The sequence below is a fragment of the Tamandua tetradactyla genome, chromosome 7, assembly GCF_023851605.1.
Source record: "Tamandua tetradactyla isolate mTamTet1 chromosome 7, mTamTet1.pri, whole genome shotgun sequence".
NCBI lineage: Eukaryota > Metazoa > Chordata > Mammalia > Pilosa > Myrmecophagidae > Tamandua > Tamandua tetradactyla.
This window is the reverse complement of record NC_135333.1, coordinates 175,354,852-175,369,041: the sequence shown is the minus strand read 5'-3', so window position 1 is coordinate 175,369,041 and position 14,190 is coordinate 175,354,852. Positions and strand designations below refer to the sequence as shown.

General features: G+C 44.4%; 1 protein-coding gene across 1 annotated transcript in view; it reads left to right on the top strand.

Annotated features, from left to right (window-relative positions):
* The first annotated feature begins 6,295 nt into the window (after positions 1 to 6,295).
* APPL2 (adaptor protein, phosphotyrosine interacting with PH domain and leucine zipper 2) overlaps positions 6,296 to 14,190 on the top strand; it is a 109,371-nt gene continuing 101,476 nt past the window's right edge. The window contains exon 1 of the mRNA XM_077111900.1: positions 6,296 to 6,423. Coding sequence (XP_076968015.1) covers positions 6,397 to 6,423 — 27 coding nt within the window. The 5' untranslated portion in view covers positions 6,296 to 6,396. The remainder of the gene's footprint in view (positions 6,424 to 14,190) is intronic.

The following is a 14,190-nucleotide window of genomic DNA, read 5'->3' as shown; positions in this document are numbered from 1 at the left end:
CTGGTTGGTGAAACCTGAATTGTATAACATATGTACAGAATCTAACACACGTGACGCAGTAGGTCTCCATGGGTGACAGCTACCCTTGTCTGTAGTTTTCATTGTCCTTTCCATGCATCCTTAACGCGCTGCCTTGGACAGGAAATGTCGCTGAGGGACCAATACCAGCCTGGAGGTGGACAGTCCCAGGAGCAGGTCTGCAGCTGCCAAGACCTGAGGCCTGGGAGGCTCCGGACAAGGGGCCAAGACTGCTGAGCCGGGAATCATGATTCCGCACTCTTCATCCAGGAACCAGGAATTCCCTGAAACCTGTTCCTGGACTGGGAGTGAGTTCAACGGGCCACGTGACCCAGATGGCATCCCAGCTCCCCGGTCCCAGTCCCGGGCCCCCCACAATCTCTAAACCTAGTTTCTGAAGCGAGTTTGCTTAGACTTCCCCAATTTTCCTCTTTTACCTACGATTAAGCGTGAGACCCGTCCTGGCCGTTGGAGGACGAGGAGAGCAGGTGCTACTCCAGGAGGCTGCCGCACCTGCTGAGGCGGGCAGGACGCCCTCTTCCCGGAGAAGAGGGGAGAATGGGAACCAGCCTCCCCGCCACCAAGCCCAAAAAGTCTGTTCTCTCAGGCTGGCCTGAGCAAAGCTCTGCAGCTAGCAGCACGCCAAATGGGACAAAGGCAGGGTTTTCTTCCTTAATATATGTTTTCAGAGAAATTGTAAGTTTACAGAAAAAATAGAGTTCCCATATACCCCGCTTACACACACAGTTTTCCCTATTAATAACACTTTGCTACAATGGGTGAAACAATATTATTATCATGATACTTTTAACTGGAGCCCATGGTTTACATTAGGGTCACGGTTTGTGTTGTACAGTCCCATGTTTTTATTTTTATTTTTATTTGTATCCAGTAACATGTATACAACGTAAAATATCCCGCTTTTAACCACACTCAAATCTACAATTCAGTGACGTTAAGCACACTGTGTTGTGCTGCCGTCACAGCATCATCACAGAACTTCCCTCACCCAGGCAGAAATTCGGCACCCAGCGTCAGCTCCCCGTTCCCTGTGGGAACCTGCATTCGCGTTTCTAACTCTATAAATGCGCTTATTCCAATTATTTCATATCAGTGAGATCACACGATATGTGTCCTTTTGAGACCCGTGCAGTTTGGGTTACCAGATACGGCATGTGTTTCGAGGAAATTTTCCTCAGATTTTTAAGAGAAACAACGAGGTAAGGGGAAAAGAATGAAATGAAGACTCAACATTTAGTGGCTTTCTTGAACTTGCAGAGAACAAGCTCTGGGAAACCTGGTAAGAAAACCTGAGTAGGTGCAGGGGCTGAACGGCTGATTGTGTTTATCTTTGTTGATTTCTTCAGTGGTTGGAAAAACTCAGGCAGGATCAAGCATCCCTTTCATGGTACCTGAGAATAGGACCAAGAAAGAGAATCCTCAGCAGAGAGTGGAAGAAGAGAAAGTCTTAAAATATGTATGCCCTGATCTCTTACTTCCTGGTGGGTGCAGTGAAAGGGGGAGGAGGTGAAATGACACTTACTGGGAGTCCACTAGAATGTTAGGGCTTAAAGGGAAGGGACTTGGCCATCTCGTTTACCAATGTATGCAGCTTTAGTCTTAATGCCTGTTGAAGGAAGGAAGGATGACATGGCATAGAGGCCATTATATAGCAGGTCTTCAGTAAATATTTTTGAAAAGCTAATTATTAATGAATCCCTACTGTATGCTGGGCACCATGATGAATGCTTCATCCCTTCATTCATTTTACAAATATTTTATTGAGACCTTTCCATGTGACAGACACTCTCTTGGACATTGGGAGTTCAAAAAAGAAAAGAAACCTTGCTGAACTTCAGGAGCTTAGTCTGGTGAAGAGAGAGAAACACAAGCTTTAACCAACGGCTAGAAGCTGTATGTTCAAAGTATGGGGAAGCACAAGAAAAGAGCATGCCAGTCTTCTGCGGGGAGTCAAGGGTGCCTTTAGGAAGAGTCCCTCTATGAGCTGAGACTGAAGGATGAGCAGGAGTTTTTAGGCATCTTAGGCACTGAGACTGGTGTGAGAAAAGACTGCCTGTAATTCTTCCTTGCAGAAGCAAAAACTTCTGAAGGACAAGGAAGGTGGGGGAGTGAATGGAAAAAGGAAGGAAGGCTTAGACCTAATTATAAAGGAGCTGGCATTTCATTTGAAGCAGCTTGAACTTATCCTGTAGAAATGGGGAGCAGGGCCAGTTTCAGGGGCATGAGAACTGGGCCTCAAACAGAGTCCCAAACTTAGAAGGGCCCTGTTCTGGTTTGCTAGCTGCCAGAATGCAATACTGCCAGAAACAGAACAGCTTTTAGAAAGGGGAATTTAATAAGCTGCTAGTTTACAGTTCTAAAGCCAAGAAAATGTCCCAATTAAAGCAAGTCTATATAAATGTCCAATCTAAGGCATCCAGGGAAAGATACCTTGGTTCAAGAAGGCCAATGAAGTTCAGGATTTCTCTCTCCCGAGAGAGAAACTGGAGGGACACATGGTGAACATGGTGACGTCTGCTAGCTTTCTCTCCTAGCTTCCTGTTTCATGAAGCTCCCTGGGAGGCATTTTCCTTCTTCATCTCCAAAGGTCGCTGGCTGGTGGGCTCTGTGGTTCTCTTGTCCTTCATGGTTCTGCGGCTCTCTCCTTTTTCTAAACACGAACTCTCTCCAAAAATATCTCCTCTTTTATAGGATCCTTGTAAACTAATCAAGACCCACATAGAATGGATGGAGACACATCTCCACCTAATCAAGTTTAATAGCCACAGTTGATTGAGTCACATCTCCATGGAGATAACCGAATCAAGTTTCCAACCTACAGTACTGAATAAGGATTAGAAGAAACCTTTACTCCCCCAAGACTGATTAGGACTAAACACAGCTTTTCCAGGGTACATAAATCCTTTCAAACCAGCATAGGCTCCATGCTTGGTTAATGCTCTGCGGTTGGACAGCCTTGAAATTCTGAATTATTTTATCTTTAAACCTGTGTTTTTAAGTGAACTTCAAGGAAAGAATGGAGCAGAGGAGGGATGGGCCATATGCATGTTTGCATTTCCTTACTGCTCCGTTAGCATATAGCATCCTCATTGCCCCAGTCACGGAGTTCCAGGGGACCCACTATGTTTAGCAAGGTTCAGAGTGAGTGCAAGGTAAGCACTCTGTGGAAACCACCAGCTTCCATGCAGTGTGGACAGATGTGCGCACATCAAGAGACCTAATGGCCTCTCTCTCTAAGCCAACTCGGCAGGTGAACGCACTGCCCTCCTCCCGCCACATGGGATGTGACTCCCAGGGGTGTAAACCTCCCTGGCAATGTGAGACAGAACTCGTGGGATGAGCTGGGACCTAAAATCAAGGGATTGAGAAGCCTTCTTGACCAAAAGGGGGAAGAGAGAAATGAGACAAAATAAAGTTTCAGTGGCCGAGAGATTTCGAACAGAGTTGAGAGGTTGTCCTGGATGTTATTTGTATATATAAACATCTCTTCTTAGTTTATGGTGTATTGGGGTTACTAGAAGGAAGTACCTGAAACTGTTGAGCTGTATTCCAGTAGCCTTGATTCTAGAAGACAATTGCATATCAATATAATTTTTATACTGTGACCATGTGATTGTAAAACCTTGTATCTGATGCTCCTTTTATACAGGTTATGGACAGATGAGTAAAAAAAGAAGGAAAAATAAATAATGTGGGGATAAGAGGTAAAAAAAAGAAGTTGGGTAGACTGAAATACCAGTGGGTTGATGAGAGGGAGGGATAAGGGGTATGGGATGTATGAATTTTTTCTTTTTTCTTTTTATTTCTTTTTCTGGAGTGATGCAGATGTTCTGAAAAATGATCCTGGTGATGCATGCACAACTCTGTGATGACACTGTGAGCCCCTGATCGTACACTATGAATGGATTGTTATTTCTTATTCTGGAGTGATGTAGATGTTCTGAAAAATGATCCTGGTGATGCGTGCACAACTCTGTGATGACACTGTGAGCCATTGATCGTACACTATGAATGGATTGTTATGTGTGAAGATTTTTCAATAAAAATGTTCAAAAAAAAGAAATAAGCTAAAAGAGTTGATGTTGTACAGTGTTTCCACTGTTTGGGTAAGAACGAAATGCATACAGTCTACAAAACATGAGTTGTTTAATTTAGTGCTTCCAGACACGTACGACACACTCTAATACCTGCATTGAGGACTGGAATTGCAAGCAAAAAGATAAACACTACCATGCATGCTAATAATTCGTAATCTATTTTTTTGAAGTAAAATGCCATCAAATGGCAAATTAAAAACACCATGGCAAGCTCAGAGAGATGCCATAAAAGACAGAGAAAAGCTTTATAATTTTAGTACCTTTACTGGCACTTTCCCCTGGTTTTGAACAAGGGCCCCCACATTTTCATTTTGCATTTGGCCCCACATATTATATATGCTGGCAGTCCCCAAATTATATATGGGGGCGGGGTTCATCGACAAACTTTGAGCAGGGAACTGACGCGACAAGGTTATCATCTTGGAAAAGTAATTTCCAACAGAGGGTAGAAATTAGAACAGAGGGAGGGACAACACGGAGAAAGAGAACCCATTCCTGATTGCGGCGGCACAGGTAAAGGACAGGGAGGGCCACACAGGACAGGGGCAGAGTGGAAGGAGGGAAGGGGCGGATGTGCAAGGGGTCGGCAGAGCACGAGGGCTTCGTGATCCACCCCAAGTGGGAGATGGCAAGAGGAGGATCAGAACCTGACCCCCCGACTCTGGCTTCAGCCACTGGGGATGCCGTCCACTGAGACCTGGAGGAAAAGGCAAAGAGAATTTGAGGTGGACGAGCCTGGGAAATGCTCCCAAGAAATCATTATCTAGCTCTCGGAGCTGCTCCCATTAGACAAGGCATTTGGCCGATTTAGTCGCACGCCTCTCCCTAAATCAGAAACCTTGGTGTACTGAGCCTCAGAAAGGTTAGATAACTTGACAAAGTCTCCTGACTAGCAGACCCCGTTGCCAGGACTCAAATGCTGAAGTAATGCCGACATCATCGACCTTTCCACGGTGCCACACTTTCTCCCTAATCTGCCCATTATTCTTAGCGTTATTGTCTATGAATTCAAGGTTTCAGATTTAGAGATCTGCGTGGTGCTACTGTTCCCAGTGTCCTGTTTAATGACATGATTTCTCTGGAGCTTTTCCAAGGCTCAGACAAGTCATACTTTAAAAATCACTGGTAGCAGGGAGTTGAATTGCTAATTTTATCGATGTTGAAAGCCACTGACCTTGTGGCGCAAACGTTACTTTCCAAAACTTTTTGTTTTATGAGTAGTAACATGGATGGAAAGCCAAGTTTAACTCCCAGGAAATGTTACAAGGAGATGATAAACCGAGCCTGAGTTTTTGGAACTTCAGAATATCTCTCTGCGAACTTTTCTTGGACCAGTTTCTCTGTGTAGGGTTGCAAACTTATTTTTTTAGAGAAAAAAAAAACGCTTTTTCTTTCTCTTCTGTTAACCCAAACATGTTCTCAAGAGAATATTCTTCTAGTAACTCACTCTAGAGAATTCTGACAGTTATCCCCAGATTGTTATTCTCCCCTTCTTTTTCAGTAATAGAATACTTGATTTAAATTTTTTATTTTTTAGTTGAGATATAATTCACATACTACAACATTTGTCATTTGAAAGTTATACAATTAAATGATTTTTAGTATGTTCTCAAGGTGGTGCGACCACCCCCACTATCTAACCCTATATTATTTTCGTCACCCCCAAAATGAATTCCATAACCATTAGCAATCACTGCCCTTCCCTCCACCACCACCCACCATCCCCTCCCCTGGCAACCACTAAACTACTCTCTCTCTCTACAGATTTGCCTATTCTGGACGTTTCTTATAATCGCAATCATATACTATGTGGCATTTGGGGTTTGGCTTCTCTCACTGGACATAAGGCTTTCGAGGTCCACCTATGTTGTAGTACCTATTGGTACTTCTTTTTATTGTCAAATAATACCCATTGTATGAATTTACCACCTTCTCCTTATTCGTTTATCCATCAATGCACCCAGATTGTTTTCACTGTTTGGCTATTATAAGCGATGTCTCTGTGAACATTCAAGCACAAGTTTTTGTATGAATGTGTGTTTTCACTCTCCTGAGATAGTTCTAGAAGTGGGATTGCCAAAGCATATGGTGACTCTAACTTTAACTTTTCGAGGAATTTCCAGACTGTTGTCCACAGCAGCTGCGCCGTTTTACACGCCCACCGACAGTCTACGAGATCCTTGATTTTCAGCTGTGCACACTGAGCCTGGAAAAGACCAATTCGCAGTCCTCCTCGTAGCTGTGTGGCTGTCTGACTCAGATGGTTTATGGATGGAGCAGAAGTGTTGTGAGTATTTCCTGGGAAGACACATGCAATTTTTGGTGGCAATGCGTCCTTCCCTGTTGTGTCCTCTGGCCGGCTGGTCTAAGGCTGACCTCACGGGGCAGGGCAGTGCCGTCCAAGCCCGGGAGCGGTTTAAGGGGAAGAGTTATGGCAGCCCTGGACTGGCCACCTCTGTGCTCTGAATAAGAGAGAGAGAGAAACTTCTATCTTGTTTGAGGCAATGTTGGTTTTTGCTTATTACAGCCAAGTCTATCCTAACACTGTGACTGAATTCCTTCACTCAGCAAATTTCTGGTTCTCTTTGTTTTATTGTGTTTATTCTTATTTGTTTTATTATAATAGAAAATTTGCCACTGTAACCAATTTAGAGCATTAATTATATTTACAGCATCGTGCAGCCAATCCAGCAAAAAGCTCCTGGAAGCCAGGCAGGGCCAGGTCCTGAGATAGGGTTAGAGAAATAAGCATGCTCCAAGTGTGAGCTGCAGTGCAGAGGTTCCCAGGTGTGGGGTGCAGTGTGGATGCTCCCAGGTGTGGGGTGCAGTGTGCACATTCCCAGGAGTGGGGTGCAGTGCGGAGGCTCCCGGGTGTGGGGTGCAGTGAGGAGGCTCCCGGGTGTGGGGTGCAGTGCGGAGGCTCCCCGGTGTGGGGTGCAGTGCGACAGTCCCAGGTGTGGGGTGCAGTGTGCACATTCCCAGGAGTGGGGTGCAGTGCGGAGGCTCCCGGGTGTGGGGTGCAGTGAGGAGGCTCCCGGGTGTGGGGTGCAGTGCGGAGGCTCCCCGGTGTGGGGTGCAGTGCGACAGTTCCAGGTGTGGGGTGCAGTGTGGATGCCCTCAGCTGAGTGAGGGATGCCGATGAAACAGTGGGGCTGATAAGAGCAATGACAGGTCCAGAGGTAGACAGAGAAAAGAGAGGAAATTGACCTAAACCAACTCAGAGGTTTCCACGTTTCCAACAGGTACTTATCTTTAGGATCTGGGAAGAAGAAACTGGAATTCCTTGGAAATTCCAGGAATTTCCAGGATCATAAGCTATTCTTAAAACACTCCCATTATGATATATTCTACTCAATTTTATGGATTTCTAAAACCTGTTTTAAAAATAAGAACTATTGAGTTTAACGGTATTTACAAAGCACTGCGGCCTGTCATGAGTAACACGCTCAGAGAGATGACAGCACCAGGACTGCAGAATGAAGTGACATCGGTCTCTTCACACAGAAATTTGCATCAAAATTGCTGATTTAAGGGTGCATTTTTCTTCAAAGACTTGCTATTTCTTGGAACACCACCACAAGGATTCTGTAAAGTATACTGCACCCGTGATGATGTCAATACATGTATCTGCAGGAACGGCCCATCACCCGCAGCAAAGAGAGCCGCAGAAACAATCACAGCACAGCCACAGCGGTGGCTTCTGCCCTCGGGCACCTTCGGGCCTGCTCTCGAGCTCCAGCCTTCACCGCGGGCATCCCTCCCTGAATGTGCCCCTCAGACAGCAGGCACCACTGAAGGCAGAAGCCAGGGTCTCCTTTTTACTGAACCTCAAGTGCCCAGCTTGGTGTTTGGAACAAACGATGTACAATTAATATGTATTAATTGCATTTAATTGACGGCAGACGTGATATAAGATGAATTTGTTAAGAGGCTCATGGGGAAAACCTTCTTGACCAAAAGAGGGAAGAGAGAAATGAAACAGTGTCAGCAGCTGAGAGATTTCACAGAGTCGAGAGGTTACCCTGGAGATTATTCTTACGCATTATATAGATTCCCCATTTTAGTTCATGGGGCACTGGAGTGGCTGGAGGGAAGTGCCTGGAACTGCAGAGCTGTGTTCCAGTAGCCATATTTCCTGAAGATGATTGTATAATGATATAGCTTTTACAATGTGACTGTGTGATTGTGAAAACCTTGTGTCTGATGCTCCTTTTATCCAGGGTATGGACAGATGTGTAAAAAAAAACAAGGATAAAAAATTTAAAATAGGAGGAGCTAAAGGGTAAAAATTGGGTAGATTGAAATACTGTGGGTCAATGAGAGGGAGAGGTAAGGGGTATGGGATGTATGAGTTTTTTCTTTAGTCTTTTTATTTCTTTTTCTGGAGTGATGCAAACGCTCTAAAAATGATCATGGATGTGAATACACAGCTATGCGATGACACTGTGAGCCACTGACTGCACACCGTGGATGGAATGTGTGTGTGTGAAGATTTATCAATAACAATATTTTTTAAAAGGAGGCTCACGAGGAGAAGGATATTCAAGACTGAGGGAAATAATCTCTGCAGAGACACAGGCACGTGGGCAGTGCCTTTGCAGGGACTAGAACCGTTTTGCACAGCAGGTATGCACAGGGCTGGGCAGGAGGTGGGTGAGGAGGGCGCCAGGCCTGGGTGCTCTGTGCCCCTGAGGAGATGCAAGGGACAGGCAGTGGATTTGAACCCCACCTCTGAGATGAGTGGACTGTGGACCTCGGGCAGGTTCTTGAACCTTTTGAGCCCTCAGTTCCCTCTGTAACAGCGCACAAGCAATGAGGCTCTGGCATGGTTTTAGGAAAGGATGTAGAGGACCGCTTGGCACCCAGAGGGGCTCAGCGAGGGTGTTCGCTGGTACAATTGTTGGTATTATTAGGATTATCACCAAATGATTTGTAAAGATTTTTATTAGAGAAGTTGTAAGTTTACAGAAAAACTGCAAAAATACAGAGGCCAAAGGGCTTTGACATTGGAATGCAAAGCCCTCTGTGCCCCCTGAGGAAATTTCGAGGCCCCTGGAAGGGCGACTGTTGGGAAACTTCACGTGAGGCCCTTGGCCTTTCGCCTTTGCCCCTGTGGGTCCCTCCTGCTCCCCAGCTCCCAGGGGCTGGCCCGAGGGAAGCAAAGCCATGAAAGGGCAGCAGGTAACACGCATCATGACATCCCAGGAACCGAAGTGCAGAAAGTAGAAGGTGGGCTCATTCAACAGCCCCTCCAAGGCTTGTCCAGGGCTCTGGGACGGTGGTGCAGGGAGGAGTCCCAGGGCCAGACAGCAAGGCCCTACCCAGCTGAGCCTCGGGGTCTGCCCCCTTCTCATCTTCCCGACTACAGTTTCATATCTTCTTCTCTTTCCTCGCACCTCCAAGACCTTCTCTGCACGCTTGTTTTGAGCCTGACTTTGCTTCTTATTTTACTGTGGAAATAAAAGCAACCAGAAAAGGCTTCTCCATCTCACCCCTTCCACCCCGGCCCTCTCTCCCATAGCCCTGCGCCTGCCCCTCTGCAGCCCTCTTTTGCCTATTCAAGGACTTTGCATCTGCAATTGTCCTTTCTCTCCCCATATCTTTAGGCTTTCCTGCCCTACTGGGTCATTTCCATCACATACAACCGATCTAAGAACACCAGCCTTTCATCCCACACTCTCTCCAGCCTTTTATGTCTTCCGTCAGTTCATTGTAGCCAGGTTTCTGTCGTTTGTAACTGAAAGAGTCCTGGTTACTGCAGGACAGACGGATAAGTGCCTATGAAACAGCACGCGATAACATTAGCATTTCCACATCACAGAGTCAAATAACTCTGAGTCTGTAACTTCTTCTAGCTTAAAACAGGTTAGTCAAACCAAAAAAATCTCACTTGTTTAGGCCCTACATTACTTTCCATTCTCTCATCTTTCCTTTACTGCAAAGCTCCTTGAAAGAATTGTCTTTATTTGCTCCCTGTACGTCTTCCTTCCATTGCTCTTGAAACACTCCATCTTGCTTTAAAATGAAGCTGTTCTTGCTGAGGCCTCCTGTCAAGCTCACCAATGACTTTCATTTAGTAAATCCAAGCGTTAATACCCAGTTCTTACTCTTCCTTGGTCTCCCAGCTGCACAGGACGTAGCACATCCATCCTCCTGAAACCCTTTCTCCAGCTGGCTCTCAGAGGCATTGTCTCTGATCTCTTTACTCTCTGGGCTCGTAGGATGGTGTTGTCATCTCCTCCTTAGCTTCCGGAGCTTGCCAGTCCTCCGACCCCTCCTCTTTCCTGTCTCTATCCAGTCCCTAAGAAATCTCATCGACTCTCGTGGCTTGAAATACCACCTTCATGCTGGCAAACGTGCAGATTCTCACCTTCAGGTCCAATCTCTCCCCTAAACTCCAAGAAAGGCACACAACCACCCACATGGCACCTCCACTGGGAGTGTAAAAGGCATGTCAAAGGCAACGATCAGACAGAAGGCCAGTGCACTGCCAGCCCCCCAGGGCTTCCCGCCTCAGGGGCCCGAAGGGCTGCGACCCACTGCTTCCTCTCGGTCCCAGCCTACAGCCCAGTGTGCTGTCCTGCCAGCTTCCAAAGTACAGCCAGACCTCACACACTTCTCACCGTGCCCACCACCACCGACGACTTACACACCACGTTTTTTCCTTTTGCCTGAATTATTGCAATAGGCTCCTCAGAACCCAGACAGATTCTTTAAGAATGTAACTCGGACGTGGTCACTAGCTGCTCACGTTTAGGCCCCCGCCATGCTCAGGACAGGGGTCTCAGCACGGACTCGGCTCCTCAGTGACCAGCACCCGGTACCCTGCTGGAATGGTCCTGGTTGGGGGTTGGCAGGTTATGACAGGTAACAAGGTCTACCTGAAGCTTGAGTAAGAGCAACCTCCAGAGTAGCCTCTTGACTCAATTCGAACTCTCTCTGCCACTGATACTTTATTAATTACACTTCTTTTCCCCCTTTTGGTCATGATGGAATTGTTGATTCCATGATGCCAGGTCTGGATTCATCCCTGGGAGTCCTCTCCCATGTCGCCAGGGAGACTTTCACCCCTGGATGTCATGTCCCAAATAGGGGAGAGGGCAGCGATTTCATTGCAGAGTTGGGCTTAGAGAGACTGAGGCCACATCTGAGCAACAACAGAGGTCCTCCAGAAGGAACTTTCAGGCATGCTTATGGGTAGTCTAAGCTTCTTCGCTACCTATATAACCTTCACAAGTGTAAGCTTCATGAATGAGGGCATGGCCTACTGATCTGGGTGTCCCTAAAGTTTGACACAGTATCAGGGAATTCCCTGATGGTAAGGTTTAATAGTCCCATACTCTTTCTCCCATCCCTCAGGGGACATTGCCAATACTTTCTGATTATCTGGTTAATATACTCTAGGCTGCTTCCAGGCATTACAGCAATTTATACAGAATTAAAGGACCTCTTTCTCATTCTGTGCTCCCTGTGTTTCAGTTGTTCAAATGAGCTACACAGATAGGTTGAATCAGATTATGCATTACAGAAAATTTCAGTTCCAGATCAAATAAATGTTTCTCCTGTTGGTCTCAAAGAGTATGTATGGTTCTAAAATATAGACACTGTCTTCCTTACCCCTATGTTCTGGATTTCTTTAACCCCAACCTATTTGTCTTCGTTCTTATCCTAAATATCAGGTTATATATATATATATATATATATATATATAACAGATGCTCAAAATCCAGAAATAATAATCACCACTCCGGATTTAATGTGTCTCCTCTAAAAGCTCACAATCCAAGCCCCTGTTTTCTTATAAGTATTTTCTAAAGGTGACCATACCATTCTTGTTCTTTTGTTTCTGGTTTCGTTTTGTCTCACCAAATGTCCCACACGCTCATTCACATTACTGCATGCCTCACGACTTTGTTCCTTTTTGTAGCAGTGCAACCTTTGTTCATAAGTATACATCATCATTCGCCAATCTACTTCTCCGTCAGTGCATCCTTCAGCCACCTGCATTCATCAGGCATCATGTATAATGCCCAAAGTCCACAGTCCATCAGCACTCTCAATTTTAGATAATTCCATTGTTCCCAAAAGACAGAAAACCAATAAACACAACCTAGACAAATAGGAAATCTAAACCTCCTCTTAACTCTCCCCCCATTATTTACCTCTGCTGTTGCTGTGGTAGTGCTGGTGGTTTCCTTTTGAACACAGTTCATAGCATGCAATAGGAGTTTTCCCCCATACCCTAGACTTAAACATTCTTTGTACAAGAATCATATCTTAGAAGTAATTCTTAAGAGAACTAATTCATATTTCTAGTGTTAATGGGTGGGACCCATAGGTCTATACAACCCCTTTCAATCTTGTTCATCTTCAATATCGTAATATTACTTACAGATCCACCAGAGAACCACCTTCACTCCTTTCTATTCCCTTACATTGGAGTTCAACCTCATTAGATAACGGTTTACCCTTCTCTAGCTTCTATGTATCTCTAAGTCCCCTATATTCTGTATTATAAGCCTCTGATTATACCTTTATGCTGGTCATAAAAGTGGAATCATACAATTATCTATCCTTTTGTGTCTGACTAATTTCACTCAGCATTATGTCTTCAAGGCTCATCCATCTTGTCATGTGCTTCAGGACATCATTTTGTCTTACTGCTGCATAATATACCATTGTATGTATATAACACATTTTGTTGATCCACTTATCTGTTGATGGACATTTGGTTTGTTTCCATCTTTTGGTCATTGTGAATTATGCTACTATGAACTTTGGTGTGCAAATATCTGTGTCACTGCTTTCAGCTCTTCTGAATATATACCAGCTAGTGCTATTGCTGGGTCATAGGGCAAGCTGATATTTAATTTCCTAAGGAACCACCAAACAGTCTTCCATAGTGGCTGTATCATTATACATTCCCACCAGCAGTGCATAAGTGTCCCAGTTTCTCACATTCTTTCCAACATTTATAGTTTCCTGTTTGTTTAATAGCACCCATTCTTATAGGTATCCCATTGTAGTCTTGATCTGCATTTCCCTTATAGCAAATGAAAATGAGCATCTCTTTATGTGCTTTTGAGCCATATGTATTTGTTCTTCAGAAAAATTTCTTTTCATATCTTTAGCCCATTTTATAATTGGGCTGTTTGTTCTTTTATTGTTGATTTTGTTTTGAGGAGTTTCCATTTATCTATTTTTTCTTTTGTTGCTTGTGCTTTGGGTATAAAGCTTTGGGGAATGTACCTCCTATTACCAGGTCTTGAAGATGTTTCCCTACATTTTCTTCTAGAAGCTTTATGGCTCTAGTTCTTATATTTAGGGGTTTGATCCACTTTGAGTTAATTTTTGTGTAGGGTATAAGATAGAGGTCCTCTTTCATTCTCTTGGCTATTGATATCCAGTTCTTCCATGCCTAATTATTGAAAAGACTATTTTGTCCCAGTTCAGAGGATTTGGTGATCTTGTCAGAAATCAGCAAAAGAAAAATGAAAACACAGAATTTGCAATGCATATACCATTCAAAGTTAGTGTCTAGAAAATATAATCAAGTCATGAATAGATAGACAGAGATAGATAGATGTTAAATAGATAGATAAAAACAATAATGGAAAGAAAATGGGTAAAGAAACAATGGGGCCATCCACAGACCATGAAACATGAATATCCCATAAAATATGAAAAAATGCTCAACCTCACTGATAAACAGGGAAATCCATGCCAAAAGTATAAAGGAAAAAATCAGTTGACCATAGATTTGGCGGTCTATTTCTGTACTCTCTGTTCAATTCCATTGATCAATGCTTCTATCTTTGTGGCAGTACCATGCTGTTTCGACCATTTGGCTTTATAATATGTTTCAAAGTCAGGGAGTGTTAATCTTCCCGCTTCGTTCTTTGTTAGGATGCTTTTAGCTATTCAGGGTCTCTTTAACTTCCAGATGTATTTGGTAGTTAGCTTTTCCAAACCTTCAAAGTAGGTTGTTGGAATTTTGATGGGTACTGTGTTGAATCAGTTTGGGGAGAATTGGCATCTTAACTACATTTAGCCT